The sequence below is a fragment of the Nycticebus coucang genome, chromosome 12 (assembly GCF_027406575.1).
Source record: "Nycticebus coucang isolate mNycCou1 chromosome 12, mNycCou1.pri, whole genome shotgun sequence".
Lineage (NCBI taxonomy): Eukaryota > Metazoa > Chordata > Mammalia > Primates > Lorisidae > Nycticebus > Nycticebus coucang.
The window spans coordinates 17451542-17477672 of NC_069791.1; the positions used below are offsets into that span (position 1 = coordinate 17451542).

A 26131-nucleotide genomic window follows, 5' to 3' on the forward strand; every position below is an offset into this window, starting at 1 on the left:
TCTGCCCCCATAACCTTAATTGTCATTAATTGTCCTCATATCAAAATTGAGTACATAGGATTCATGATTCTCCATTCTTGTGATGCTTTACTAAGAATAATGTCTTCCACTTCCATCCAAGTTAATACGAAGGATGTAAAGTCTCCATTTTTTTTAATGGCTGAATAGTATTCCATGGTATACATATACCACAGCTTGTTAATCCATTCCTGGGTTGGTGGGCATTTAGGCTGTTTCCACCAAACGTTTTTCTAAAGAGTACACTGAGGTTGGGTGCAGTGGCTCATGCCTGTAATCCTAGCACTCTTGGGAGGCCAAGGCATGAGGGAGGATTCTTTGCGCTCAGGAGTTCAAGCCCAGCCTGAGCAAGAGCCAGACTCCATTGCTACTAAAAATAGAAAAAAAATTAGCTGGGCACTGTGGCTGAGGCTTGTAGTCCCAGTTACTGGGGAGGCTGAGACAGGATGGCTTGAATCCAGGAGCTACACTTCTTAGCATTATTAGCAGTGTAGTATAAAGCAACCTACCTGATCTCTCTGAGCCTCAATTTCCGTATTGTAGGGTGTTTTGAGCACTTGTTTGAGATTTATTGACTATTTACTAGGGCCAACGCTGTAATAGGTAGGTGCAAGGTCATTCCTCCCCTGCAATTTCAACACAATGTAACAAATACTATAACAACGATATCTACTTGATATTTTGTAAGTATCAAATAACTTATTATAAATGCTTGTAACTCATTAAACATTCACTCCTTTTCACAACCCAAAATGTAGGCGTTATTTACATTTTTATATAAGTGGCACGAAGAAGTAATTATCTAGCCCAGGACCAAACAGCTGTCAGACGTTGGGGCTGGAACACATCTTGACACGGGGAAGGAATTTACAAATTTGCGCATGTTGGGAGGAGGTGGTGGAAGCTTTCTACCCCTTAGAGACAGCGTTGGTTCACCGATTGCCAAACGGGGATTAAAATATTATTACCTCTATGGCTCAGCGCGTGTAGCACAGTGGTTACTGCGCCAGCACACACACGGAGGGTGGCGGGTTCCAAACCGGCCCGGGGCAGCTAAACAACAATGACAACTGCAACAAAAAATAGCCGGGCACCTCCCAGCTACTTGGGAGGCTGAGGCAAGAGAATTGCTTAAGCCCAAGAGTTTGAGGTTGCTTTGAGCTGTGACGCCACAGCGCTCTACCGATGGCGACAGTGAAATTTTGTCTTAAAAAAAAAATTACCTCTGTAATCGTGTAGATTAAATTTAATCATATATTTAGGAATCAGTATTGCCTCTGGGACACGTAAGCTCTTCTAAATTGCTGCTATCAATTTCACTTTATTCCTTTAAATTGCATCATTGTGGCGAATCCCAGGGATGTTTTCATGGCTTTGGCTACGTATTGTGAAGCTACTCTTCAAATGGGTTGCAGCACTTCAACGTCGGAAGATCCTAGTTGCTTTAAATTTTGATATACGATAAGACCACTTCCTTTGATTTTTGTTTTTTTTCCAGTTTCTGATAGCCCCACCTATTTCTCCATCAAGGCGTTCACCTGCTCGGCTTTACATCTCCCGTTTCGTCGCCCACGCGCTCAAGCCAGTTCTCGCGGGAAAAGACGTGATTTTAAACATAAACGCCTAACGCTACCCTACCTCCTAAGGTGTCACGTGACGCGCCTGCGTCCTCGCCTCAAGGTCCTTCCTGGTCACACACAAGTAGCTGGTAACTCGGCTACAGGATATCGCGAGGTCTACTGCGGAAGTAAGCCCTTGGACTTTCGCTTCCTCGACGGAAGCGTGTCACAATCTGGCGGTCGATTCTTAGCGGAAGTTCGTCACGTCGCAGTTGCCTCCGTTCAGCGGATGTGTGTCGCCGCTTAGGTGACGCTGGGAAGTGCTTGCAGCCTGCGTCGCTGCCTTCTGGTTGAAGCACTATGGAGGGGGAGAGGAAGAACAACAATAAACGGTGGTATTTTACTCGAGAACAGCTGGAAAATAGCCCGTCCCGTCGTTTTGGCGTGGACCCGGATAAAGAACTTTCTTATCGCCAGCAGGCGGCCAATCTGCTCCAGGACATGGGACAACGTCTTTACGTGTATCCTTGCGGCCTAGACTTTTGGCCTTCAAATCGGTCCTGCCATGCTCTGGGTACAGGCCTCAGGCTCTTGTGGGGACGGAAGTGGGAAGAAGGTGGGCAGGAGTTGGATGTCTAGGCGGGCGAGCCCACGGTCTGGCGGGCTAAAACTGTTCCCGCGGTGGCAGCGAGGCGGAGTTAATTTCCCGCTCGCTCGCTCGTCCGCCCGCCCGTGCCACCAACCTTGTTGGGAATTCGTATCCTTCTCGACTTTGTGTTTTAACTAGCTCTTCCTAGTTCCTCTTCAATGCCTCTCTGACCAACTCTGCTGACTTTAAGATTCTTCTTTTTCGCTGTGCTTTAGGGGTCTGGTAGAGGGTTCACTGTTGACGGCTGGCTCATAAACTTAGTGTGTGAAGGGAATTTCGAGAAATTCCATACCTAAAGGTCTTAAAAAGGGTGGCTTACAATTAATGCCCCAGTCTTGATTCAAAATCCGTTCCTCCTGCTTATTTGCTGTCAAATTCTTGGTCTTCTTATCTCTAAAATTGGATGATACTTATGGCATTTGATGCTGTTCCTACCATAATGCTTGGCATTCAGACGTACAAATGGAAGCTGCTGTTGAGAGTATTACAGAATTTCAGAGAAGGAAAGGTGTCAGTTTAGGTTTGTAGGGATGTTTGAGGAGTCTTTTATAAAATATTGGGTTCTTAAGTTACTTAGAGTGCTGGTGTATATTCATTTTCTTCATATTTCACAGATGAGCGAACTTGGTGATTCCCTCCCCCAAGTATTTTTCTTTGTCAGAAAATACACTCATTTTGTGGTGGAGAAAAGGAATATATTTTAGTTTTTTCACTCTGTGCATGAAAACTTTTTCTTGGGTGCAGCTTCCATTTAAATGTGTTGTTGACTGTAATGTATTGTCATTTTGTTTGCTTTTGATACCCAGTTTGTTTCCTAAAAATCCAGTTAAACTTGTTTGTGAAATTGAGTGTGTCCTTAAAATGCTTTGCATTTGTATGTGTGTTACTAAGGTTGCCATGGTGGGTCTACATTATTTATATATCCCATATTGTCAGCTGAGATCTTTAAAATTAAGACATTTAAAAGTTTTCATGGGTTCAGCACCCATAGCTCAGTGGCTTGGGCGCTGGCCACAGCGGGGTTGGTGGGTTCGAACCCCAGCCCGGGCCTGCTGAACAACAACTACAACAATAACAAAAAGGCTTAGCGCTCATAGCTCAGTGGTTACTGCGCCAGCCACATACACTGGAGTGGTGGGTTCAAATCCAGCCCGGGCCCGCCAAACAACAGTGACAACTACAACCAAAAAATAGCCAGGGGTTGTGGTGGGCGCCTGTAGTCCCAGCTACGTGGGATGCTGAGGCAAGAGAATTGCTTAAGCCCAAGAGTTGGAAGTTGCTGGGAGTGGTGGTGCCACAGCACTCCACCCAGGGCACCATAGTGAGACCCTGTCTCAAAAAAAAAAAAAAAAAAAAAAAAAAATATATATATATATATATGTATGTGGAAAAGTTTTTCATTTTCTGTAAATGAATATTAGGTCATTTCAAATTATTTCTGGCCCCAGGGATCACCATATGAGAAGGCTTGGTACCCAGAGAGAAGTGGAACTCAAAAGTTAATTACTGGAGTTTATAAGGCAGGGAAGATTACCTAGAAACCTGGAGGCCAGATCAGAGAGGGCCTTGTAAATCTTGTAAGACATACCCTGATCTAACAGTTCACCACTGCAGGATTTTCAGAAGGCAAGTCAGAGAAATGTTTAGGGTCTTACGTGTTTTTTTAATAGTTTATCTTGATCCACAAATCCTGAGTTTGTTTATTCATTAAGTTAAGTTTATATTAAATACCTGTTATGTGTAAAGCATTGTGCCAAATGTCATTTATCGGTTAATAAATTGATGAAAGAAAACCTGCTCTTTGAGGGGCAGAGGTTAAGTATCATTTCATGTAGTAGCATCTACTGTGCTGGTCTTTTTGGGAGGAGTTAAGGTTATATTTTTAGAAATTAATGCTGTCGGCTTGTTTGGTTTTGGACCTTAACATGAACACTTCAGCTCGCAATTGACTATCAACACTGCTATAGTATACATGCATCGATTCTATATGATTCAGTCCTTCACACAATTCCATCGAAATGTAAGTAATGTTGTTGTTATTATTTTTATCATTATTTTAAGAGACAGGGTCTCTCCCTGTCTCCCAGGTTGGAGTGCAGTGAGTGGTGCAATTATAACTCACTTCAAGGTCAACCTCTTAACTCAGGGGTCCTCAAACTTTTTTTTTTTTTTTTTGTAGAGACAGAGTCTCACTTTATGGCCCTTGGTAGAGTGCCGTGGCATCACAGCTCACAGCAACCTCCAGCTCCTGGGCTTAAGCAATTCTCTTACTTCAGCCTCCCGAGTAGCTGGGACTACAGGTGCCCGCCACAACACCCGGCTATTTTTTTGTTGCAGTTTGGCCGGGGCTGGGTTTGAACCCGCCACCCTCTGCATGTGGGGCTGGCACCCTACTCACTGAGCCACAGGCGCCGCCGGGTCCTCAAATTTTTTAAACAGGGGGTCAGTTCACTGCCCCTCAGACCCTTGGAGGGCCGGACTATAGTTTAAAAAAAAAACAACTATGAACAAATTCCTATGCACACTGCACATATCTTACTTTGAAGGAAAAAAACAAAACGGGAACAAATACAATCATACTGCCTCACGTGGCCCATGGGCCATAGTTTGAGGATCCCTGCTGGGCTCAAGAGTTCCTCCTGCCTTAGCCTTCTGAGTAGCCTGGAAACACTTAAAGTTGGGTTGGCTCAGTAGCACTAAAAGGGGAAATAAACCTTAATTTAAGAATAACTTTCAAAGTGGTAAATAATAAATAATGTCACAGGAAATGAATGTAAGTTGTATAGATTTTCCAAAAGCCGTAGATAAAATTCCAATCAATAGTTGAAGGAGAGGCTGGCTGTGATGGCTCACCTCATACCTGTAATCCTAGTGTCCTGGGAGGTTGAGGCAGGTGTATTGCTTGAGCTCAGGAGTTCGAGACTAGCCTGAGCAAGAGTGAGACCTCATTTCTACTAAAAACTAGCCCAGTGTTGTGGTGGACTCCTGTGGTCCCACCTACTGGGAAGGCTAAGGCAAGAGGATTGATCTCTTGTGTCCAAGAGACTGAGGTTGCAGTGAGCTATGATGACACCACAGCACTCAGGGCGACAGCATGAGACTGTCAAAAAAAAGAAAATTAGTTGAAGGAGAAGGTACATGTTGTAATAATAACTAGGGAAGTGACTTATAAGATTAGAAAAAGAAAAATAATAAAGAGATTTTTGGGGGGACAGAATTGTTAGTAGTGTTAGTTTTAGTTTTGCTACCTGAAGTGGTCTTATTTAACATTGCAAATGACTTGGAAGTGAATGTGTAGTGATATCCTAGGTGTAGGGAAACCTATAATTTTTTTTTTTGAGACAGAGTCTCATGCTATCATCCTGGGTAGAGTACCTTGGTGTCATAGCTCACAGCAAACTCAAACTTCTGGGCTCAAGCAATCTTGCCTCAGCCTCCTGAGTAGCTGAGACTACAAGTGCCCACCATGATGCCTGGCTGGTTTTTCTATTTTTGAGGTCTCAAACTCATGCAATCCACTGCCTTGGCCTCCCAGAGTGCTAGGATTATTGGTGTGAGTCTCAGCACCCGGCCCTTATATATGTTTAATAAAATCCATTTCATATGAATTTGTGAGTCAAATATTTCATTTTTTTTTTTTTTTTTTTGTAGAGACAGAGTCTCACTTTATGGCCCTCGGTAGAGTGCCGTGGCCTCACACAGCTCACAGCAACCTCCCAACTCCTGGGCTTAAGCGATTCTCTTGCCTCAGCCTCCCGAGTAGCTGGGACCACAGGCGCCCGCCACAATTCATTTTGTTTTTTAAAGTTCTGTTTCTGAGGAATCTTGTTTCAGACATAAACCATTAGTGTGGTGGGTTTTGAGCTCTTTTTTTTTTTTCTCCCATCCTGCAGGAAGAGAATCTGAAGGTAGATATAGCTCCTGTAATGAAAGAAATTGACAGAATCAGTATTGGGAATAACTGCATAATAAACTTTTTGGACTTACAAATTAAGTATTGATTTTTTGTAATTGTCCAGTCAGCTTGGCTTTCTTTTACTCTTAGTCCCCAAACCTCTGGCCATTTTCTACTTCTTATTATACCCTTTTTATTGAGGGAGAGATTGAAGTAAGTTAGCATGTAATGAGTCTTATCTAATAACACCAGAGTAGAAGTTAGTGGATAAAGAGTGAAATTTTGAGACTGAGTCTCACTTTGCTGCCTCCGGTAGAGTGCTGTGGCATCATAGCTCACAGCAACCTCAGTCTCTGGGGCTCAAGTGATTCTCTTGCCTCACCCTCCCGAATAGCTGGGACTACCAGCGCCTGCCACAGTGCCTGGCTGTTTTTAGAGATGGGGTCTCGCTCTGGCTCAGGCTGGTCTTGAACCTGTGAGCACAGGCAGTCTACCTGCTTTGGCCATTGTATAATTCTTTTATGTTAGGAAAATAACATAGTATAGTTGGGTGTTGTGGCAGGCACCTGTAGTCCTAGCTACTTGGGAGGCTGAGGCAGGAGAATCGCTTGTGCCCAAGAGTTTGAGGTTGCTGTGAGCTGTGATGCCATGGCACTCTACCTACCAAGGGTGACATGGTGAAATTCTTTGTCTCAAAAAAAAAAAAAAAAATAGAATATACCGTAGACGAAAATTTTCTGTAATTCTTCCCTTTTATTATGATACAGATTTATCTGGGGTGAAATCTCAAATCAATTTTGAGTGCATATATAGTGCTATGCATATACATAAAGGTTAATACATATTTCTCCTTAATTTTAACAATTAAATTACATTTTAATTCACACAAATTAAGCTTGGTAAGGACAGAGACTTCTCTGTATTCTCCAAAGCACTTTTTGTAAACTTATTGAATGAGTGAATGAATGATCTGGTAATTATCCAATATGAAGATATTCTTTTGGATGTCATGGCCTCTTCCAAATTCTAGTGATTAATTTAATTTGGAGTTGTTGATCCTTTTTAGAGCATTGATTTTAGACACATTCTGGAATTAACATAAAAAATACCACATTTTTAAGCTGGGCGTGATGGCTCACACCTGTAATCCTAGCACTCTAGGAGGCTGAGGAGGGTGGATTGCTTGAGCTCATGAGTTCAAGACCAGCCTGAGCAAAAGTGAGACCCTGTCTCTACTAAAAATAGAAAAACTACGGCAAGAGGATCGCTTGAGCCCAATTTGGAGGTTGCTGTGAGCTATGATGTCATGGCACTCAGGGCGACAGCCTGAGACTGTCTCCAAAAAAAAAAAAAAAAATCACCTTTTTAATATACTCCAAAAGTTTGGATGAGATGGATCTAAATTGAAATTTGAGAGCAATGTTAGACATTGCTGTGGCATGGGTGCCTCAGCATTTTTCATGTTTTTTTTCTTATTACATTAAGCCTCATGCATGTTTTATGTTATTTTTTTCTTATTACAAAGGTAATAAATTCCCCTGGTAAAAGTTAAAACAGTTTAGCTTCTCTGTGATCCCACTCAGAGGTAACTATTGATAAATATTTGCCATTTAGCATTCCAGACATTTTTCTGTACATTAGCATTTCTATTAAAAAATCATGTTTTGGCTGGGTGTGGTGGCTTACACCTGTAATCCCAGCACTCTGGGAGGCCTAGGTGGGTGGATTGCCTGAGCTCACGAGTTCAGAGACCAGCCTGGAGAGGGAGACCCTGTCTCTAAAAAAAAAAAAGTGCCTGTACACAATGGTTATGGCACCAGCCACAACCTACCACCAGTTGGTAGGTTCGAACCCAGCCTAAGCCATCTAAAACAACAATGACAACTGCAACAAAAAATAGCCGGGCATTGTGGCGGGCACCTGTAGTCCCAGCTACTTGGGAGGCTGAGGCAAGAGAATTGCTTAAGCCCAAAAGTTTGAGGTTGCTGTGAGCTATGACACCATGCACTACCCAGGGCAGCATAGTGGGACTCTTGTCTCCAAAATAAAAATAGCTGGGTGTTGTGGCAGGCACCTGTAGTCCTGCCTCAGCCTCTCCAGTAGCTGAGACTACAGGCTGCCACTATGCCTGGCTAATTTTTCTATTTTTAGTAGAGATGGGTCTGGTTCTTGCTCAGGCTGGTCTTGAACTCCTGATCAAGGGATCCTCCTGCTTCAGCCTCCTAGAGTGCTAGAATTAAAGGTGTGAGTCCCAGTGCCTGGCCTATGTTTGTATTTTATGTATTTCTTTCTTTTTTTTTTTTTTTTTTTTTTTGTTAGAGTCAGAGTTTCAATTTATCTCCCTGGGTATAGTGCCATGGCGTTACAGCTCCAGCAACCTCCAACTCCTCCTGTAGTCCTCCCAAGTAGCTGGACTACAGGTGCCCGCCACAACGCCCGGCTGTTTTTTGTTGCAGTTTGGCCAGGGCTGTGTTTCAACCTGCCACCTTTGGTATATGGGGCTGGCACCCTACGCACCTCCCGTATTTTATGTATTTCAAAATAAAGATCCTGTATTTAGTACCTAACAAATTTGATTGGGTGTATTTTACTCTAATTAGTTGACTCTTTAACAGGTCAAGCTCAATAGTGGTCTCCAGAATAGTGTTTAGATTCGGAACCTTGCTATAGTGCTTCCTAGCTATGTAGCTTTGCACAAATGAGTATTTGATAAGCCTTTTTTTTTTTTTTTTTTTTTTTTTTGTTTGAGACAGAGTCTCACTGTGTTGCCCTCAGTAGAGTGCTATGGCATCATAGCTCACAGCTACCTCAAGCTCTTTGGGTTAAGCAGTTCTCTTGCCTCAGCCTCCCAAGTAGCTGGGAGTATAAGTGCCCACTACGACACCTGGCTGTTTTTTTTTTTTTGTAGTTGTTTAGCAGTCCAGGACCGCGTTCAAGCCCTCCAGTCCTGGAGTATATGGCCCGTGCCCTAACTACTGAGTTACGGGCACTGAGCCTTGATAGACTTTTTAAATGAAAATGAAATCGAAATTTATCTCTTACAGTCTTTCTCCTAAGGAGATACTATCTTGCCTTGTTCTCTTGTGTTCGTTTACCTATTATTGTTAGCTCCTTTCAAACATATTTTTAGTTCCTAGAAGAATCATATAGGGTTAAGACCTAATGTTGTCTTTGGCCTTTTCCATTTCCTCTTTGTCTGATCAGTTATAAAATCTTGTAAATTTTTTTTTTTTTTTTAAATATGGAACGCTTCACGAATTTGCGTGTCATCCTTGCGCAGGGGCCATGCTAATCTTCTCTGTATCGTTCCAATTTTAGTATATGTGCTGCTGAAGCGAGCACAAAATCTTGTAAATTTTTATAGTGTTATTTTTTCTCTCCCAATGAATATATTTTTTCATTATCACAAAATTGAGAGTGAGTGTGGTGGCATTGCTTATAGTCTTAGCTACATAGGAAGCTGAGGCAGGAGAATTACTTGCGCCCAAGAGTTCAAGGCTGCAGTGAGCTATGATTGCATCATTGTAGTCCAGCCTAGGTGACAGCAAGATCCTGTCTCTTAAAAAGAAAAAAAATTGCTGGGCATGGTGTCTGATGCCTGTAATCCTAGCACGCTGGGAGGCCGAGGCGGGTGGATTGTGCTTGAGCTCACAAGTTTGAGACCAGCCTGAGCAAAACCGATACCCCTGTCTCTACTATAAATAGAAAAAACTGAGGCAAGAGGATTGCTTGAGCCCGAGTTGGAGGTTGTTGTGAGCTATGACGCCATGGCACTCTACCCAGGGTGACAGCTTGAGACTCTGTCTCAAAAAAATAAAATTGAAGGAAGATAGGATTAAAGGAGAAAAAGATTTCCCTATGTAACTTGTTTTTCAGAGATATTCCTGTTATTGTTTTGAGTATATTTCATTAGTATTTTTTGTCTGTATGCAAATACATCCAGATATATTTACTGCAACCCTAAGTTTAGTTTCCCAAAGTGATGCCTGTTTCTTTTTTCCATTATTTCTCCTGCTAGTACCTAATCTAAACTTTATTTCACGATGCTTGAATTATTTTTATATTTAAAAATTGATTTCTAGTCCTGTCTGCCACCAGATTATTCTTCTAAATATTTATTAAACTCTACATTTTTCTAAAATCTTTAATGTCTCACATCCCATTAAGTATTTCATTTAACTACTCAGTTTAGTATTCAAAGTGTGCTTCATGTCCAGATCCCCACACCATTGTTCATGCTTGTTTCCCTTGGACCCTGCTTTGTTTATCCTAAAGACTGAGAAATGAATATGTAGCAAGCTCCATATACAGCTGAAACTGTGTGAAGGAAAAGAATTACTATGAGTTGTTGGAGTGGCACCTGTGTCTCAAAGGAGTAGGGCGCTGGCCCCATATGCCGGAGGTGGCGGGTTCAAACCCAGCCCCAGCCAAAAACTGCAAAAAAAAAAAAAAAAAAGAATTACTCTGAGTTGAATTTGTGGAGGAAAACTTACTTTAGAAAAGTATTGCATAGGGCGGCGCCTGTGGCTCAAGGAGTAGGGCGCTGATCCCATATGCCGGAGGTGGCAGGTTCAAACCCAGCCCCGGCCAAAAACCACAAAAAAAAAAAAAAAAAAGAAAAGTATTGCATAGGTAATAGCCAGAGTACAATTAAGTCTTAGAATATCAGTTCTAGTCAGTAAAGTGGTATAGATATTAAAATTCTGTGGAATTATTTATTGCATTTCTTTGACTCATGATGAATTATAGCTCTTGCTATTCCCATCTTTGATTCATTAAAATATTTTTTTTTTTTTTTTTTTTTTGTAGAGACAGTCTCACTGTACCGCCCTCGGTAGAGTGCCGTGGCGTCACACGGCTCACAGCAACCTCTAACTCTTGGGCTTACGCGATTCTCTTGCCTCAGCCTCCTGAGCAGCTGGGACTACAGGCGCCTGCCACAACGCCCGGCTATTTTTTTTTTTTTGGTTGCAGTTTGGCCGGGGCTGGGTTTGAACCCGCCACCCTCGGCATATGGGGCCCGCGCCCTACTCACTGAGCCATAGGCGCCGCCCCATTAAAATATTTCTAAGATTTGAGAAAAGTCTACTTCCTGAAGTTTTCCAGGTTACTAGGCTACGTTAATGTTAACCAGTGTATGGCGCCCCATGATTGCGTTAATATACACAGCTATGATTTAATAATAAACAAATAAAAATAAAAGATAGGAGAGGGGAAATATTATATGTAGGGGAAGAGTATAAACAAGAGTTGATGTAAGGGTGGTGCCTGTGGCTGAAGGAGTAGGGCACCAGCCCCATATGCCGGGGGTGGTGGGTTCAAACCCAGCCCCAGCCAAAAAAAAAAAAAAAAAGAGTTGATGTAGTTGAGGCAAGCGCTTGATTTGTTTGAGACTAAGCTCTTTATCTCCACCTTGTTCTAGAAATAAAATAAGTATTAATGATAAATATGATGTGTTTTTTCTCCATCCAGTCTGTGGCTCCAGCAGCCTTGTTTCTAGCAGCTAAAGTAGAAGAGCAGCCAAAAAAATTGGAACATGTCATCAAGGTAGCACATACTTGTCTCCATCCACAGGAATCACTTCCTGATACTAGGAGCGAGGTAGGACATTAATTATATTTTCTCTTACTTTTTTGGTTGTAACTTAAAACTTCGATTTATTGAAGTTTGAGTGGGGGCTGTTAAAGGCACCTTTTAATGTTTGCTTTTTCTTTAACAAAAAAAAAATACAAATTTTATGGCAAAAGTTAATTATATTCATTGTAAAATTTGAAAATGCAAAAGAACAAAGAAAAATACATCACCTGGATATATTTTAGGTCACAGAAGCATGGATATAATATAAGTGAACCACTGGTATTTCTGGCTTCTTTTCTGTAAATAGCTGTGTGTGCATGTACTTTATATCTTTTTTTCACTTAACTGTATCCCAAATATTTTCCCATTGTATTCTCTACTTTTAAAAAATGTCTAGATAGTGTTTTATCATATATTTGTGTATGTATATATGGGTGTGTGTATATATATGTATGTTTTAACTATTCTCTATTAAGAACTATAGATAATTTTCATCTTTTCACTACTATAGTTGTAATGGAGAATTTCCTTTTTCTTTTTTCTTTTCAGTTTTTGGCTGGGGCCAGGTTTGAATGCACCACCTCCAGTATATGGGGCCAGCGCCCTACTCCTTGAGACACAGGCGCTGCCCAAGAATTTTCTTTTTTGAGACAGAGTCTCACTATGTTGCTCTTGGTAGAGTGTGCAGTGGAATCACAGCTCACAGCAACCTCAAACTCTTGGGCTTAAGCGATTCTCTTGCCTCAGCCTCCCAAGTAGCTGGAACTATAGGCACCTGCCACAATACCTGGCTATTTTTTTTCTGTAGTTGTCATTGTTGTGTAGCAGGCCCAGGCTGGGTTTGAACCTGCCGGCCCTTGGTGTATGTGGCCGGTGCCCTAATTACTGAGCTACAGGTGTCAAACCTCCTTTTTTTTCTTTTTGAGACCCAAGTGTCATTCTGTCACCCTGGGTAGAGTGCTGTGGTGTCGTCATAGCTCATAGCAACCTCAAACTCCTGTTTTCAAGCTATCCTCTTGCCTCATTCTCTCCAGTAGCTGGGACTATAGGTGCCTGCCACAATATCTGGCTAGTTTTTCTTTTTCTTTTTTTTTTTTTTTTTGTAGAGACAGAGTCTCACTTTACTGCCCTTGGTAGAGTGCCGTGGTGTCACACGGCTCACAGCAACCTCCAGCTCTTGGGCTTACGCGATTCTCTTGCCTCAGTCTCCCGAGCAGCTGGGACTACAGGCGCCCGCCACAACGCCCAGCTATTTTTTTTTTGTTGTTGCAGTTTGGCCGGGGCTGGGTTTGAACCCACCACCCTCGGCATATGGGGCTGGCGCCCTACTCACTGAGCCACAGGCGCTGCCCCTCTGGCTAGTTTTTCAATTTTTTTTTTTTTTTTTTTTTTTTAGTAGAGATGGGGTCTTGCTTGCTGTCTCAAACTCCTGAGCTCAAATAACCCACCTGCCTAGGCCTGGCCACCCACAGTGCTAGGGATTCCTTAAGAATGAATTCTGTCACTAGGTTTTGTTTTTTTTTTTTAACTTTTAAAGAAATTATACAAATTATGTATGCTTATTATAAAAGAATTCAAAAACTTAAGAAACATTGTTTTTCCCCCCAGGGGTAAGATAGGACTTTTATTAGAAGTTAGAAAGGAATACAGAGAAGCATTTTTAAAATCAAAGTTTATCTCCCTTTCTCCTACAATACTGCTAGTTATGGTTTGATATATATTCTTCCAGACCTTTATTCTATGCATATACACATAGCTTTTTGTTTTCTTCCATCCTTTCTTGACTTAATTAAAGAAAGGAAACTCTCTTCTTATTGTAGAAGTCAGTAACTGAGGAATGATGAGTTGAGAATTCTGATATTTGTGAATAGTAGAGAAAAATGATGTGTTTTTATTGCCAGCTTATTTTAAGTTTCTTTAATGGATGCCTCAGTTCTTTATCAAATAGGTACATGGAATAGTGTGTTCTTCTGATCATAATGGAGAAAGGTTTTCTTTGCTAGGGAGATTGTATGTGTGTGTGTGTGTGTGTGTGTTTGTTTTTGGCTGGGGCCAGGTTTGAACTCGCCATCCCTGGTATACGGGGCCAGCGCCCTACTCCTTGAGCCAGAGGCGCCTCCCCAGTATATTTTGTTTTTTAATAATAATCCTTCCTAATTATGGTGGATATAGCCATGTCTTGACTTCTTTCATTGTGTTCTTTGAGCCACACCAATAGCTCTTGCTGAAAAGAGTGATTCTCTGGCCTTTATTTAGGTTTGAGACTAGAAACACCATTATAGAACTGAGTTAACAATATAAAAGAGAAACAAAATAATCCCCACCGTTTTTTTCCTTCTCCAGTACGTATTTATATAACTTCTCACCCATGTCTTGATCTTTTTGAGGTACTTAGGGAGGCATATATTTTCTTTGCTGTATAGAAAGGAGCACTAGCATAGTTTAAAATCCTTAGCAAGTTATTTAAATCATAAAGTTAAGTGGAAAGTTAATTTTTTAAAAAGAGGGATTAATTTTAACAGTGCATCTTATTTAACCCAGTATATCAAAATTGTCATTTTAGCATGTAATGTTACAAAGTTATCAAAAGATATTTTATATATATGTGTGTGTGTGTATATATATATATATTTTTTTTTTTTTAGAGACAGAGTTTCACTTTGTCCCCCTTGGTAGAGTGCTGTGGTGACACAGCTCACAGCAATATCCAGCTCTTGGGCTTAGGCGATTCTCTTGCCTCAGCCTACTGAGTAGCTGGGACTATAGATGCCTGCCTGTTTTGGGTTGCAGTTGTCATTGTTGCTTAGCAGGCCTGGGCTGGGTTTGAACCTGCCACCCTAGGTGGCCGACTGAGCTATGGGGGCCACCTATTTTTGAACTTTTTTTTGAGACAGAGCCTCAGGCTGTTGCCCTGGGTAGAGTGCTGTGGTGTCCAGCTCACAACAACCTCCAACTCCTGGGCTTAAGTGATTCTCTTGCCTCAGTCTCCCAAGTAGCTGGGACTATAGGCACTTGCCACAACGCCTGGCTATTTTTTGGTTGTAGTTGTCGTTGTTTGGCAGGCCCGGCCTACATTCGAACCCACCAGCTCTGGTGTATGTGGGTGGTGCCTTAGCCACTGATCTACAGGCGCCGAGCCAACCTGTTTTTGAACTTTATAACATAAAATATCAGTCTGAAAATGAACCAAATCTCTGGCTATGATATTCTGTGGCTGAGTATGAATAAATTGTTATTTCTCAGTGTGCAACTTTCCTTTTTTTTTTTTTTAGGAAAGTCTGTACTGAATGGGGAGGAGGGATTGGGGTTGTATTTTAATTCTTTATCTACTTCCTAACTCCTCTTCTGTCTTTTATTGTTTTGGTTTCTCTGGGAGGGGTTGTTACACTTTACACATTGTGCCTTTATGGGGAATAATTTCTGTCTTCTCACTTTTAGGCTTACCTGCAACAAGTTCAAGATCTGGTGATTTTAGAAAGCATAATTTTGCAGACTTTAGGTAAGTTTATTTTCCTTAAAATACTAACATTATTTAACACAATGATTTAGTTTTAGATTTGCCAAATAGGAAACAGGAGAAAATCCTTTGGGTTATTTTTGCAGAGTGTCTGTCCATCTGTTTGTGGAGCTCAGGTTTAACCCTGGCCTATACCATAGGGAGAATGTAAGTAGTATAGCTGACCTTTAAAACACCAGTTAGTGGGTTGTTTTTTTTTTTTTAATTCTCATTCTAGGTTTCATGATTTGCTTAAGATTTGTTATTTTTTAACCTCTTCAATAATGGCAAAAACTAAACCATTTTCCTTGCGTAGATTGTTATAATCTATTTATCACTGTATTTAGATAAAAGCATTGTTTTTTAAAATTGGTAATCAGTGTTTAGAACAGGAAAGTGGAAGTGGAGGAACTCAGACTATAGTAGTTGCATGGGAACTCTGATGATCTGTTACTATCTCTTATTTTCATCAAATAGGCTGCCTTTAACATCTTACAAAGTATGGAAAAATTTGTTTTCTTATTCTTTTGGACTGTCATTTTTTTTCTACACTAGGTATCTTTTAATGTGGAAACCAGTAAGATCTAATTCATAAAAGTCAGCAGTCCTTTTAGAATAATTTGCATCTTATAAATTTATCAATAGAATTTTTTTTTTTCCCCAGTTTTTGGCCAGGGCTGGGTTTGAACCCACCACCTCCAGCATATGGGGCTGGCGCCCTACCCCTTTGAGCCACAGGCGCCGCCCCCAGAATTTCTTATACCAGGCAAATTTTAGTTATGTATGCAAAAAAGGCAACTTAAGTCAGTTTTTGTTGACACACTGATACTCCTGAAGTAATTTTGGTAAAGAATATTTGAGGTTAAATAAAATGATTAATGTCTGATGTAACTGAGATGATGAAAGGGAACAAAACTGAGGGAAGAGGAGTAAGTTTTTTTTTTTTTGTAGAGACAGAGTCTCACTGTACCGCCCTCGGGTAGAGTGCCGTGGCGTCACACGGCTCACAGCAACCTCTAACTCTTGGGCTTACACGATTCTCTTGCCTCAGCCTCCCGAGCAGCTGGGACTACAGGCGCCCGCCACAACGCCCGGCTATTTTTTGTTGCAGTTTGGCCGGGGCCGGGTTTGAACCCGCCACCCTCGGCATATGGGGCTGGCGCCCTACTCACTGAGCCACAGGTGCCGCCCAAGTTTTAAAGTGTTTATTCAGTGCTGGGTGTCGTGGCACTCTGGGAGGTTGAGGCGAGTGGATCGCCTGAGCTCAGGAGTTCCAGAGTGAGACCCTGTCTCTGTTAAAAACAGAAAAATCTAGCCAGGCATTGTGATGGGTGCTTGTAGTTCGAACTACTTGGGAGGCTGAGGTAACAGGATTGCTTGAGTCCAAGAGTTTGAGGTTGCTGTGAGCTGTGACACCATGGCGCTTTATCCAGGGCTGCAAAGTGAGGCTGTCTCAAAAAATAAAGTATTTTTTCAAGATTAAGCTTTAGAGTGGACACAGTGGCTCAGGCATTTAATCCTGGCACTTTGGGAGGCCAACGCAGGAGGATCACTTGAGCCCAGGTGTTTGAGAACAGCCTTAGCTTAGGGGCAGAGAACCTGTCTCTACAAAATAAAACAATTAGCTGGCTCAGTGCCCATAGGTCAGTGGTTAGGGCACTGGCTACATGCACCGGGCTGGTGGGTTCCAACCTGGCCTGAGCCTGCTAAACAAACAAACAATAAAAAAAAAAAATAGCCGGGCATTGTGGCGGTTGCGGTGCCTGTAGTCCTAGCTACTCGGCAGGCTGAAGCAAGAGAATTGCTTAAGCCTTAGAGTTTCAGATTGCTGTGAGCTGTGATGCCACAGCACTCTACTGAGGGCAACATAGTGAGACTCTGTCACCCCCCCTACCACCCTAAGAAAAGAAAGAAAAATTAGCTGAGTGTGGTGATGTATACCTGTCATCCTAGCTCTTTGGATGGCTGAACCACAAGGGTTGTTTGAGCCCAGGAGTTTGAAGTTGAGGAGTTTGATGAGTTATGGTGATGATACTGTATTCTAGCTTCAGAAACAGAGCAAGACCCTGAAAAATACGTTAGTCTAAGGTAGTCATCACTTGAGTGACTCTTCCACTGTATATATCATATCATATGTCGTGTCATGTTATGTAATATATCATGCCATATTGTATAGAGTAGCCATGAAGTTCATGTGCAATTTAAAATACTGTGCAATTTTATTTTTTTTTGCAGCTTTTGGCTGGAGCTGGGTTTGAACCCGCCACCTCTGGCATATGGGCCTGGCACTCTACTCCTTTGAGCCACAGGTGCCGCCCTTAAAATACTGTGCAATTTTAAACTGCATACAAATGTTATGGCTACCCTGTATATATATTATGTTATATTATTACATCACATTATTCTATTGTCCCTAAAAATGTTTTGTGTTTTTGAGATCTTAGCAATATCCTCTAGTTCAAAGCGAAAGCGACTTTGAAGATAAAATATCTTAGAGAAGAGCATATTACAAACTTTGTGTGTGTGACTCTTAGCCTTTGAATAGCAATTTTGGGTGAGCAAATGGCTCAGAAAAGTATAAAATGTCTAACCAGTTACTTTTTTCTTTTAAGGCTTTGAACTAACAATTGATCACCCACATACACATGTAGTAAAGTGTACTCAACTTGTTCGAGGTAAGGAATCCCAACTTGAGATGACTGTCTTAAATTGTTTTACCATTTAGAGGCTGTGGTTTTCTGTACTTAACACATATGCTTTGGCCAAAAGTTAAATCGAAAGGCTTACTCGATTTATAGCAAAATGAGTGGTGACAGTTAATCTCTTAAGGACGTTCATCTTGGGAGAGGGGGTGATCTCATTTTAATTCTAGGGCCACCCAGAAGATCAACGCAGAACGATCACTTGAGTCCAGGATTTTGAGACACAATCTGGGCAACATAATGAGGCCATGTCCCAACAAAAAAAACTAAAAAAATAAAAAGTCTGGACGTCATTGTACATTTAAGTGCCTTTTATAGTTTTCTTTTTTTTTTTCTTTTTTTTATTTTTAATTTCAGTGTGCTTGTTCATGTTTTTGTTTGAAGTACTCCTTTTTTGTTGATTTTTCTTCTTTCTCCTGCGGTGCTGGCTGTTTTTGATGTTGTTAGTAGAGACGGGGTCTTTCTGGCTGACTGCTGCTCATATGGGTTTTGAACCTCTGAGCTCAGGCAATCCACCCGCCTTGGCCTCCCACAGTGCTGGGACTACAGGTGTGAGCCACCACGCCCGGCCACGTTTTATAGTTTTCTAGACCAAAGTGGTAATTGGTCTTATTTTATATTTTACTAATGTGTGTTTCATGTAATTTTGAAAAAGGAATGTAGGAGCGGCGCCTATGGCTCAAGGAGTAGGGCGCCAGTCCCATATGCCAGAGGTGGCAAGTTCAAACCCAGCCCTGGCCAAAAACCAAAAAAAAAAGAAAAAGGAATGTAGTTTTTTCATTGTAATATATTAAATGATTTATGTTATTTGATGATGATTTGGGGATTAAATTATAGGCTATTCTATTAAAAAGTTTTCTTATGGGCTGGTTGCCCTGGCTCATGGCTGTAATCCTAGCATTCTGGGAGGCCAAAGTGAATGGATTGCTTGAGCTCAGGAGTTTGAGACCAGCCTGAGCAAGAGTGAGACCGTGTCTCTAAAAAATAGGCCTTGTGGCGAGCACCTGTAGTCCCAGTTACTCAGGAGGCTGAGACAAGAGGATCACTTGAGCGCATGAGTTTGAGGTTGCTGTGAGTTATAATGCCACGACACTCTACTGAGGGTGAAAAAGCGAGACTGTCTCAAAAAAAATATATATATATATATAAATAAATAATAACTTTTCTTACCAGCAAAGATCACTTTTCTTTTTTTTTTTTTTTGGCCGGGGCTGGGCCCGAACCCGCCACCTCCGGCATATGGGACCGGCACCCTACCCGCTGAGCCACAGGCGCCGCCCCAAAGATCACTTTTCCCAAACATATTAAAGTCTTCTGGATTCTGAGCTTGGCTTTCAGATCATTTTAGTTAATCTAGCTTAGCGTTTCATGGTGAATCCTTAGATAAGAATCTCTGAATTACTTGTTAATAAGTGTCCCAAATACCTGGTGTGCAGAATGCAGCTTGAGTGCCTAGGTCTGGAAGCAGCATAATTACTAAAATTAAAAATCATTGATCTGTCGCCTTATCCTTAGGCAGACTATAAACATCAGATGGTCAGAGATGATGTTTGCCTCATTTACTACTCTATTCATAGTACCTTGCAAATATTAAATGGTTACTAAATATTTGTTGAGAATAAATGGAACTAATAACTTTTTTTCTCCCCTTCCCCCTGCCCCACTGTTTTTATTTATTTATTTATTTTTTTTTTTAGCAAGCAAGGACTTAGCACAGACTTCGTACTTCATGGCAACCAACAGGTTTATATTTTAATTTTTATCCCCTTCTAATTTTGGGATAGGACTTTACGTGGATTGGAATTGTCATCTTTTGAGTGGTAAATACAGCCACTTAGTAAACTAGAACCCAAGGACCCAGGCATGGAAATGATCTTTGATACAATGTGTTCTAGACAATTCTCTGGTAAATGTTGATTTTTATGCATAGTATTCATGTTGTAGTTTAAATTTCCATGGTGCTTTTTAATTTGCTATGGTAATATAAGTAGTAATGATTCTTTGATAGTATACTCAACTTTGCATTTGTTAGCTTTGCTTTAGAATATCCAAGAACACAGTTCTGAAAGTTAAATTAGAGCTCGTTGATAGTGACTGAAAATCTAATTTGGAGAATGTTGCAATAATTGTGATATTTTAGAAGACTCCTTTTTCTTTTGCCACTCCCAAATAAATGGGTACTTAGTTTCAATACTTTTTATTTCTTCTCTTTTTTTACAAAATAAATTACTTTTATTTGCAAATGACTGATTCTTAACAGCAATCCCTAATATTGTTTGTGGAAACCAGATACCCCTAGTAACTTCCAGGGCTAAGAAGTTCCTTTTTATAACCTCTTATGAGAATTTTTGAGATAAACCATCAGTCAAGCATATTCCTACTTGAAAGGGAGATAGTTCATTATTTTAAATAGAACTAAATTAGTAAGAGACAAGGTAATTTTTCTAGTTAGGGAAAAACTTGGTTTTTGGGATTACACACACACCAAAAACCATATAATTTTTCTTAAGATTTGAGCAGAATCTCAGGGCAATAGGTAATAAACATTGACTGGTCCAGAAGTCAATGTTTTAAAAAACTTGAATTCCTAGCCTTTTTTTTTTTTTTCCCCCCATTTTTCTTTTTCTTTTTTTTGTCTCTGGTTAGTGTGTAGACTGAATGATATTAGTCAAGAAATTTAGTAATGTTGTTACCTGAACAGGTGGGTTAATAGGAAAATAGAGTGCTGTATCAGAGCACTGGATATTTCTTGCCCTTTTCGCTCTCCTGTGTTTTTTAAAACTTATTTTTTATTTTTTTATTTTTTTTAATAATGGAGAGTTTTAGCTTTGGGTTGAGAATTGAGAGCTCATGACACTCTCTGTTTTCCTTCCCTCTGATGTCAGCCTGCATTTGACCACATTTAGCCTGCAGTACACACCTCCTGTGGTGGCCTGTGTCTGCATTCATCTGGCTTGCAAGTGGTCCAACTGGGAGATCCCAGTCTCAACTGATGGGAAGCACTGGTGGGAGTATGTTGACGCCACTGTGACCTTGGAACTTTTAGATGGTAAGTTTTAGAGTAAGGGACCTTCAAAAGCACTTGTTCTTGATCTGTCACATAACTGGCTGAAGGTGACTTGATTCAGATGAAAATAGTGAGTTAGTTGAGGTGATTTCTTACTTTATTACTTCTGTCTCTCTGAGTCTTTCTTAAATGTTTTGTTTTATTTATAGAGCTGACACATGAATTTCTGCAGATTCTGGAGAAAACTCCCAACAGACTCAAACGCATTCGGAATTGGAGGGTAAGAATTATTGCTGTTAGCTTATGGAATAAAGCTAGTTTCTTCTTTTGACTGTACCAGTGACTATACCAGAATCGAATGTTTATCCTAGTTTGGAATTTCCTGTTTTATAGTTGTGCAATAATTATGACTTCAACTTCATAGCTAGGTGATAGCAGGATTTGATTTGCATTTTTCAACTCCTGTAATGTGTCATTTAGTTAACAGCATTTTTAAAATATTTTCTGTGTAGAGACTGTTAGGGAAAAACCATGGCTTCTCTGAGTCAGAGTATTGGTTTCTAGTAGAGGTAATATAGAAAATTACAAGGTCAATGCCAGGCGAGGTGGCTCACGCCTGTACTCCTTTTTTTTTTTTTTTTTTTTTTTTGTGGTTTTTGGCTGGGGCTGGGTTTGAACCGGCCACCTCTGGCATATGGGGCCGGCGCCCAACTCCTTGAGCCACAGGTGCCGCCCCACGCCTGTACTCCTAACACTCTGGGAGGCCAAGGCAAGTAGATTGCTTGGGCTCACAGGTTCAAGGTCAGCTTGAGCAAGAGCAAGATCCTGTCTCTAAAAATAGCTGGCGTTGTGGCAGGCACCTGTAGTCCCAGCTACTTAGGCTGAGGCAAGACAATCTCTTGAACTCAAGAGTTTGAGGTTGCTGTGACCTATGACACCACAACACTTTACCAAGGGTGACAAAGTAAGACTCTGTCTTTAATGTTTGTTCTTTTTTTTCAGTTTGGCCAGGCTTGAACCTGCCACCCCCATATATGGGGCTGGCAGCCTACTCCTTGAGCCACAGGCGCCGCCCGAGACTCTTGTCTTTAAAAAAATAAAATAAAATAAAATAAAAACGGTACCCGCAGCTCAGTGGTAGGGTGCCAGCCACATACACCGAGGCTGGTGGATTCAAACCCAGCCTGGGCCAGTTGAAACAACAATGACAACTGCAACAACAACAAAAATAGCTGGGCATTGTGGCGGGCACCTGTAGTCTGAGCTACATGGGAGCTTGAGGCAAGAGAATCGCTTAAGCCTAAGAGTTTGAGGTTCCTGTAAGCTGTGGCACCATGACCCAGGACGACAGCTTGAGACTATCTCAAAAAAAAAAATTGCAAGGTTAGAGCTGGTCAGTGTTGTAGTTTTATTTATTTTTGAGGCGTTGTTAGTTTAAAATGGATTTTAGAATTTTTTTTGGTATTATAGTCCAATGTCGTATTTAAAATATTTTTTCAAATTGTTAGTTACAAATAATGAAGTCATTCCTTTTTTCTCCAGTATCAGACAATTTCTTTAAAAATGTCTTCCTCGTGCTCGCTTCAGCAACACATATACTAAAATTGGAACAATACAGAGAAGATTAGCATGGCCCCTGTACAAGGATGACACGCAAATTCATGAAGTGTTCCATATTTTTAATAAAAATTAAAGTCTTCCTCATTTTCTCACAAATCCGGACTAATACACTTAATTTTATTCTCCTGAGTTGAATAAGTTGTAGAAAATGTGTTTGCCTCTTAGAAGCCTAGGCGAAGTGAGCTTGAGATCACATAATTCATATTTTACTTTAATAATAATTCATTCATGGACTAACTAAGCAGTTACAAGAAGGCATAGATGTTCGTGAATGATTTTTAGATAAGCACAAATTATTTTTTGTTGTTGCTTTGTAACATTTGTAAAGATTGTTGGGACAATTGGAGATTTTTAAATCTTCTGGTGATAATATTTATTGGATTTTATGTTTGAGTAGCCTCTTGCTTGTGGCCTACCCAGAACTGCCAGTGTTGCCGCAAGTACAGTCTATTCAACTTAGTGTTTTTCTATTTAATAAACTACCTAAAGTGAACAGGTGTTTTGCTTCATTCTAGGCATGTCAGGCTGCCATGAAAACAAAAGCAGATGACCGAGGAGCAGAAGAAAACACTTCTGAACAGACAATCCTCAATATGATCTCCCAGAGCTCTTCAGACACAACTATTGCAGGTTTAATGAGCATGTCAGCTTCTTCTACCACAAGTGCAGTGCCTTCTCTTCCAGTCTCTGAAGAGTCATCTAGCAACTTAAGCAGTGTGGAGATGTTACAGGGCGAGCGTTGGCTTTCCTCCCAACCTACTTTCAAACTAGAACCTGCTCAGAGTCATCGGACTAGTGAGAATTTAGCACTTATGGGAGTTGATCATTCCTTGCAGCAGGATAGTTCAAATGCATTTATTTCCCAGAAGCAGAACACTAAGAGTGTGCCATCAGCTAAAGTGTCACTGAAAGAATACCGTGCAAAGCATGCAGAAGAGCTGGCCGCTCAGAAAAGGCAATTGGAGAACATGGAGGCTAATGTGAAGTCACAGTACGCGTATGCTGCCCAGAATCTCCTGTCTCACCATGATAGCCATTCTTCAGTCATTCTGAAAATGCCCTTAGAGGGTTCAGACAACCCTGAACGGCCTTTTCTGGAAAAGGCCGACAAAACAGCTCTCAAAATGAGAATCCCAATGGCAGGTGGAGATAAAGCTGGCTCTTCAAAACCAGAGGAGATAAAAATGCGCATTAAAGTTCATGCTGCAGCTGACAAGCACAATTCTTTAGAGGACAGTATTACAAAGAGCCGAGAATACAAAGAAAAGCACAAGACTCACCCATCTAATCATCACCACCATCATAATCACCACTCACACAAGCACTCTCATGCACAACTTCCAGTTGTCACTGGGAGTAAACGTCCAGGTGATCCAAAACATAGTAGCCAGACAAGCACCTTAGCACACAAAACCTATAGCTTGTCTAGTTCTTTTTCCTCTTCCAGTTCTACTCGTAAAAGGGGGCCCCCTGAAGAGACTGGAAGTGCAGTGTTTGATCATCCAGCCAAGATTGCTAAGAGTACTAAATCCTCTTCCATAAATTTCTCCTTCCCTCCACTTCCTACTATGGGCCAGTTGCCTGGGCATAGCTCAGACACAAGTGGCCTTCCCTTTTCACAGCCCAGCTGTAAAACTCGAGTTCCTCATATGAAACTAGATAAAGGGCCCAGTGGAGCCAACGGTCATAACACGACCCAGACAATAGACTATCAAGATACTGTGAATATGCTTCACTCCTTGCTCAGTGCCCAGGGTGTTCAGCCAACACAGCCCCCTGCGTTTGAATTTGTTCATTCTTATGGTGAATATCTGAATCCACGGGCTGGTGGAATCTCCTCCAGATCTGGCAATACAGACAAGCCCCGGCCACCACCTCTACCTTCAGAGCCACCTCCACCACTTCCGCCCCTTCCTAAGTAAAAAAGAAAAGAAGAGAGAAAAACTTCTTTTAAAAAAAGTGGTTTTTTTTTTTTTGACTACTGATTCTGGACTGAGAATTACTTCCCTTATGAAATACGTCGCCCTTCTTGGACTAGGGAATAAATTGATAATGAGACGTAAGTGGGAGGGTTGTGGAGGGCCTTGGTTATTATATCTGCTGTCTTACACATTTAACTTTTATTACAATTTTACTGGTATTAGAGAGATGGAATGTGTTGAAGCTGTGAAGGATTAAGAATACTTTTTCTATTCTTGGGCCTCTCCACCTTCCAATTAGGTTGATCGGAGCTGGTATCTTTCCTCTTCTTGCCAGAACTGAAATATGGAGGGTTTGTCTTATCAAAAAATTGTGGATCCTTTTGGTGTTTAATATAACAGAAGAGAGGAAGTATTTAAACGTCAAAATCTTTTAAGAGACTTTAAAATAATTTAAAGTAAGTTATCGGTTTAGTTTTTTTTATATATAACTGGGGAGGGAAAAAGGATTTTGCTGTGTGTATGAAATACATAGCAGTGACTCCTGGGGGGTGGGATTGGAGGGTGGGAATGTGTGCAGGGTGGGTGGGAGGGTAGGTTTTTTGGCTAAGAGTTCTGAAATAGGCTCAGGCCACTTGAAGTGTGTATGTAAGTGTGGATATGTGCGTTTTAAGTGTGTGTGTGTTTAAAAATCATGTTTTATCTTTCCTTCCCTATCCCTTACCATTTTCACTTCCCTACAGTCTACTAGAGAGACCATGGTTGATCTTGAGAACATAAAGGAAGGAAGAGACATGCATCTGACGTGGCATTTTCCCTACTCTTTACGTTGTAATTGAGAGTAGCCCTCTAATTTCTAGTTTGGGCAAGTGCTGCCAGTGGCTTGACTCTTAAGTTCATTATGAAAACTTCCTTTTTACTTTCATTTTGATCAAAAATGGGTGGGGTTGAGGAAGGAGGGTTGGTGAGCCAGGCTGGCTTCTGCCCTGACTGAATTGGGTGTGTCTTTTTCCCCAGTTGGGCTTTTGGAAAGTATTCCAATAAGAGAGCAGTCTCAGGGTCTCAATGGGAGGGAGATGTGCTTGCTATATATATCCTGCCTATGAAAGCCCAGACCATACGTGATAATAGTTCTGGGAGAAGCCATGGAGTCAGGGGATATAAAAACAATGAAATTGTTATTTGGAATTTTTAGGACATTATATTTTAAATTACATTATGAATGTAAGACTTGCTTTTTAAAATCTGTATATCTGAAGGGAAACAGCTGTATCCTCAAGTTTTTGCTGCCTATGTTACTTGAGAAATTGGAGTTTGTTAACAGTACCAATGCAGTGAGAGCAAGTAAGCCTAGCCAACAGATGCTATTGTGTTTAGATTGTTCGGTTTAAGGTTCTAGACAGAAATTCTTGAGATTTCTATGAGCTCTTTAAAAAAATAGGTTAGAAGTCCTTTTATTATGGGGGCTTGATGATCCCATATTTTAGGAGGGAACATTTTTGATGAAGAAAGAAATCTTTCAAGGAATCTTGGCTAGAAAAAATTCTAAGCCAAGCTGTCACACTGAAAATCACCTAGCCACAGATCATTTAATGGGATAGTCTTTGGTCTTCGTGGCATTTTTTTGCTGTAGAAGAAATGGTACAATTTGAAGTTTTTGTTTTTAACAGAGCTTCCTTCACGCCAAAT

The 26131-nt window shown here is 41.0% G+C and overlaps 1 protein-coding gene and 2 non-coding genes across 6 annotated transcripts; 2 read left to right on the forward strand and 1 right to left on the reverse strand.

Moving 5' to 3' along the window:
- CCNT1 (cyclin T1) lies at nt 1-24985 on the forward strand. 4 transcript variants are annotated; one of them, XM_053557450.1, is made up of 9 exons: nt 1-2098; nt 4165-4246; nt 11594-11722; nt 15137-15197; nt 17807-17869; nt 19594-19639; nt 20782-20945; nt 21113-21183; nt 23039-24985. In XM_053557450.1, exons 1-9 carry the CDS (start codon nt 1938-1940, stop codon nt 24443-24445), a joined length of 2184 nt encoding a protein of 727 aa, XP_053413425.1. In that variant the 5' UTR covers nt 1-1937; the 3' UTR covers nt 24446-24985. The 4 variants fall into 4 exon arrangements, 3 of the variants coding, with proteins under 3 accessions (XP_053413425.1, XP_053413427.1, XP_053413428.1); XM_053557452.1 differs by lacking the exon at nt 1-2098 and adding an exon at nt 2108-2334; XR_008373430.1 differs by lacking the exon at nt 20782-20945 and having other exon boundaries at nt 23039-23100.
- Nucleotides 9357-9463, reverse strand: LOC128562835 (U6 spliceosomal RNA). Its single transcript, XR_008373535.1, has one exon. It is a non-coding gene; the product is annotated as a U6 spliceosomal RNA (small nuclear RNA).
- LOC128562846 (U6 spliceosomal RNA) lies at nt 22478-22584 on the forward strand. The gene has a single exon (XR_008373546.1). It is a non-coding gene; the product is annotated as a U6 spliceosomal RNA (small nuclear RNA).
- Nucleotides 24986-26131: the final 1146 nt, after the last annotated feature.

Bases quoted from the DNA above. Each gene is read 5' to 3' on its own strand.
- CCNT1 (XM_053557450.1), top strand. From the start codon at position 1,938: ATGGAGGGGGAGAGGAAGAACAACAATAAACGGTGGTATTTTACTCGA. The intron at 19,640-20,781 runs GTTTATATTTTA...CTCTGATGTCAG, and splicing joins TACTTCATGGCAACCAACAG to CCTGCATTTGACCACATTTA. The intron at 20,946-21,112 runs GTAAGTTTTAGA...TTTTATTTATAG, and splicing joins GACCTTGGAACTTTTAGATG to AGCTGACACATGAATTTCTG.